Source organism: Trichechus manatus, unplaced genomic scaffold (assembly GCF_000243295.1).
Source record: "Trichechus manatus latirostris isolate Lorelei unplaced genomic scaffold, TriManLat1.0 scaffold00040, whole genome shotgun sequence".
Lineage (NCBI taxonomy): Eukaryota > Metazoa > Chordata > Mammalia > Sirenia > Trichechidae > Trichechus > Trichechus manatus.
This window is the reverse complement of record NW_004443976.1, coordinates 19,920,017-19,921,867: the sequence shown is the minus strand read 5'-3', so window position 1 is coordinate 19,921,867 and position 1,851 is coordinate 19,920,017. Positions and strand designations below refer to the sequence as shown.

The 1,851-nt window shown below is 38.9% G+C and overlaps 1 protein-coding gene across 1 annotated transcript in view; it reads left to right on the top strand.

Moving 5' to 3' along the window:
- Positions 1 to 1,851, top strand: part of LOC101352193 (EF-hand calcium-binding domain-containing protein 5-like) — a gene marked incomplete at its 5' end in the record, with an annotated part of 45,450 nt that overhangs the window by 13,173 nt on the left and 30,426 nt on the right. The window contains 2 exons of the mRNA XM_023731005.1: positions 130 to 299; positions 768 to 996. Of these exons, the coding sequence (XP_023586773.1) occupies positions 130 to 299; positions 768 to 996 (399 nt within the window). The remainder of the gene's footprint in view (positions 1 to 129; positions 300 to 767; positions 997 to 1,851) is intronic.

Sequence of the window (1,851 nt, the reverse complement as noted above, 5' to 3'; positions counted from 1 at the left end):
GTGCATCATTTATTTGGGAAAATGCAGTTACTGGAACCAGATGCACAAACTGGCTAATGAAGGAAATATGATTAGGAGAGTAGCTCTTTGGTTATTGGCAAATAAATGATCAGAAACATTTTGCTGTAGGATGCTGAAGCCCATGGAAATAAGAAGATCAGTGCTCACATTTCTCTCTTAGAAGAAAACGAGCTACTGCCTGATAGAGGGAATGTTCTGTTGAGGAATGTGGCTTGTACCTTAGATGATGCTCCATTTGTACTGAACAGAGTACTCTACAGGGACATGAAAGGGATTAGGTAAGAACTTCTTGAAGAAGTTGGTTTCGCCCCTCTAAAATAATCATTCCTTTCCAATGTAAACTAACATTGAAATCCTAAGTTAGCTATTCAAGAGATAATGTTTCAACCCACCAATGCTTCTAGAGTGGGAGCTGAAGCACTTCCAGTCCTGATGATTTCACCTGATCATTTCTAGAGCTCTCTTAGGCAATGATTTGCCATGTAGGGACTCTGCTTCACAATATCAGTTCAGTTATCTCAGCCTGTTCTGTAAATTAAGTCTCTGTGTTTTCTGTTAAGATCTAAGCTTGGTTCTTAAATCTTTCTTCCAAGTGAGAGTCTCCAAACTGGTTATTTTATCTGAGTCCACTTCTCTGATATATAATGCCAATGATTGTGAATGGAGAATTGATCTAGTGTCCCGAATGGTTTAATCTAAAGCCTCTCACTCTGCCTTTCCCCCAACCTGGTATTCCTATTCCTCAGCTTTACAGTAGTGGATGAAGGGAAGCCAATCCATGTCCCCCAAGTTCAGCACCATGGGAATATCTTCTTTTGGAACCGTTCCCGCTGTGAGAATAATCGTAATGGGTCATTCTTGGCTCTGCCTCTTCAGGATGCATATATGAGGATCTTTGGGGTCATTGCTGTTGACACCCTAAAAGATCCTCAGGAAATAAACATCTTCCTACCTCATGAGATCAGATTCTACCAGGTAAGTCACAAAAGAATTATTCAAGATCAATGGTTAAGATGGTTTCTTCATCTATACCTTTTAAACAGTGAAACCTGAAACCAGACAAGAGTAAATCTGTGTATATAGACAGTGTCATCTTACCGTTCCTGTGCGCTGTATGTATATATCAGTCTTTGGAGAGGTTTCCCATTACTCAGAGAAGAAGTGTCAGCCTCAGTTGCACATCTGTGCCACAGCCTCTCTAGGAAGATTGTTAATATTGTCCCTTAGTATTAATCATGGGAACAGTATTTTAGGGTGCTTTGAGTCCCGATATAAAATTTTGATGATTTTAAAGAATTTGTGGTTCTTGAGTTTCTTGACAACAAGATGACAGGGGTTCTAAGGACTTCCTGTGGAACAGGTTCTCCTTATGTCTGCAGGAGGACTGTGTAATCCAGCATGTTGCAGGCCTTGGAACCAAACACATACTGTACTGCTGCTCTGATGATAGCAGCCATGTAAAGATGCAGACATTAATATGGGCAGCTTCTACCTATTTTCCCAAGGCTGGCATTTGTTCTTGGCTTTTGAACATTTTTCTTTTTCCATTTCAAAGCTTATCTTCTAACACTATTCTCTGGTAGCAAACATCACAAATTTCACTGGATGATCATCAGGAAGTATAGTAAACTATGTGGATTTTATAGTAGAGCTTTCCTTACACTTTCGATTTCTTGGTGATCCTTTTTTTCACAGTAGAATCTAGAACACTACCTTTTGAGAACTGATGAATAATTTGTAGGAAGTAAATTATCACTAATTAACAATGGATTCTTAGGTATAACACTGAAAGCATAAGCAACAAAAAAACAAAATAGATAAATAGGATCT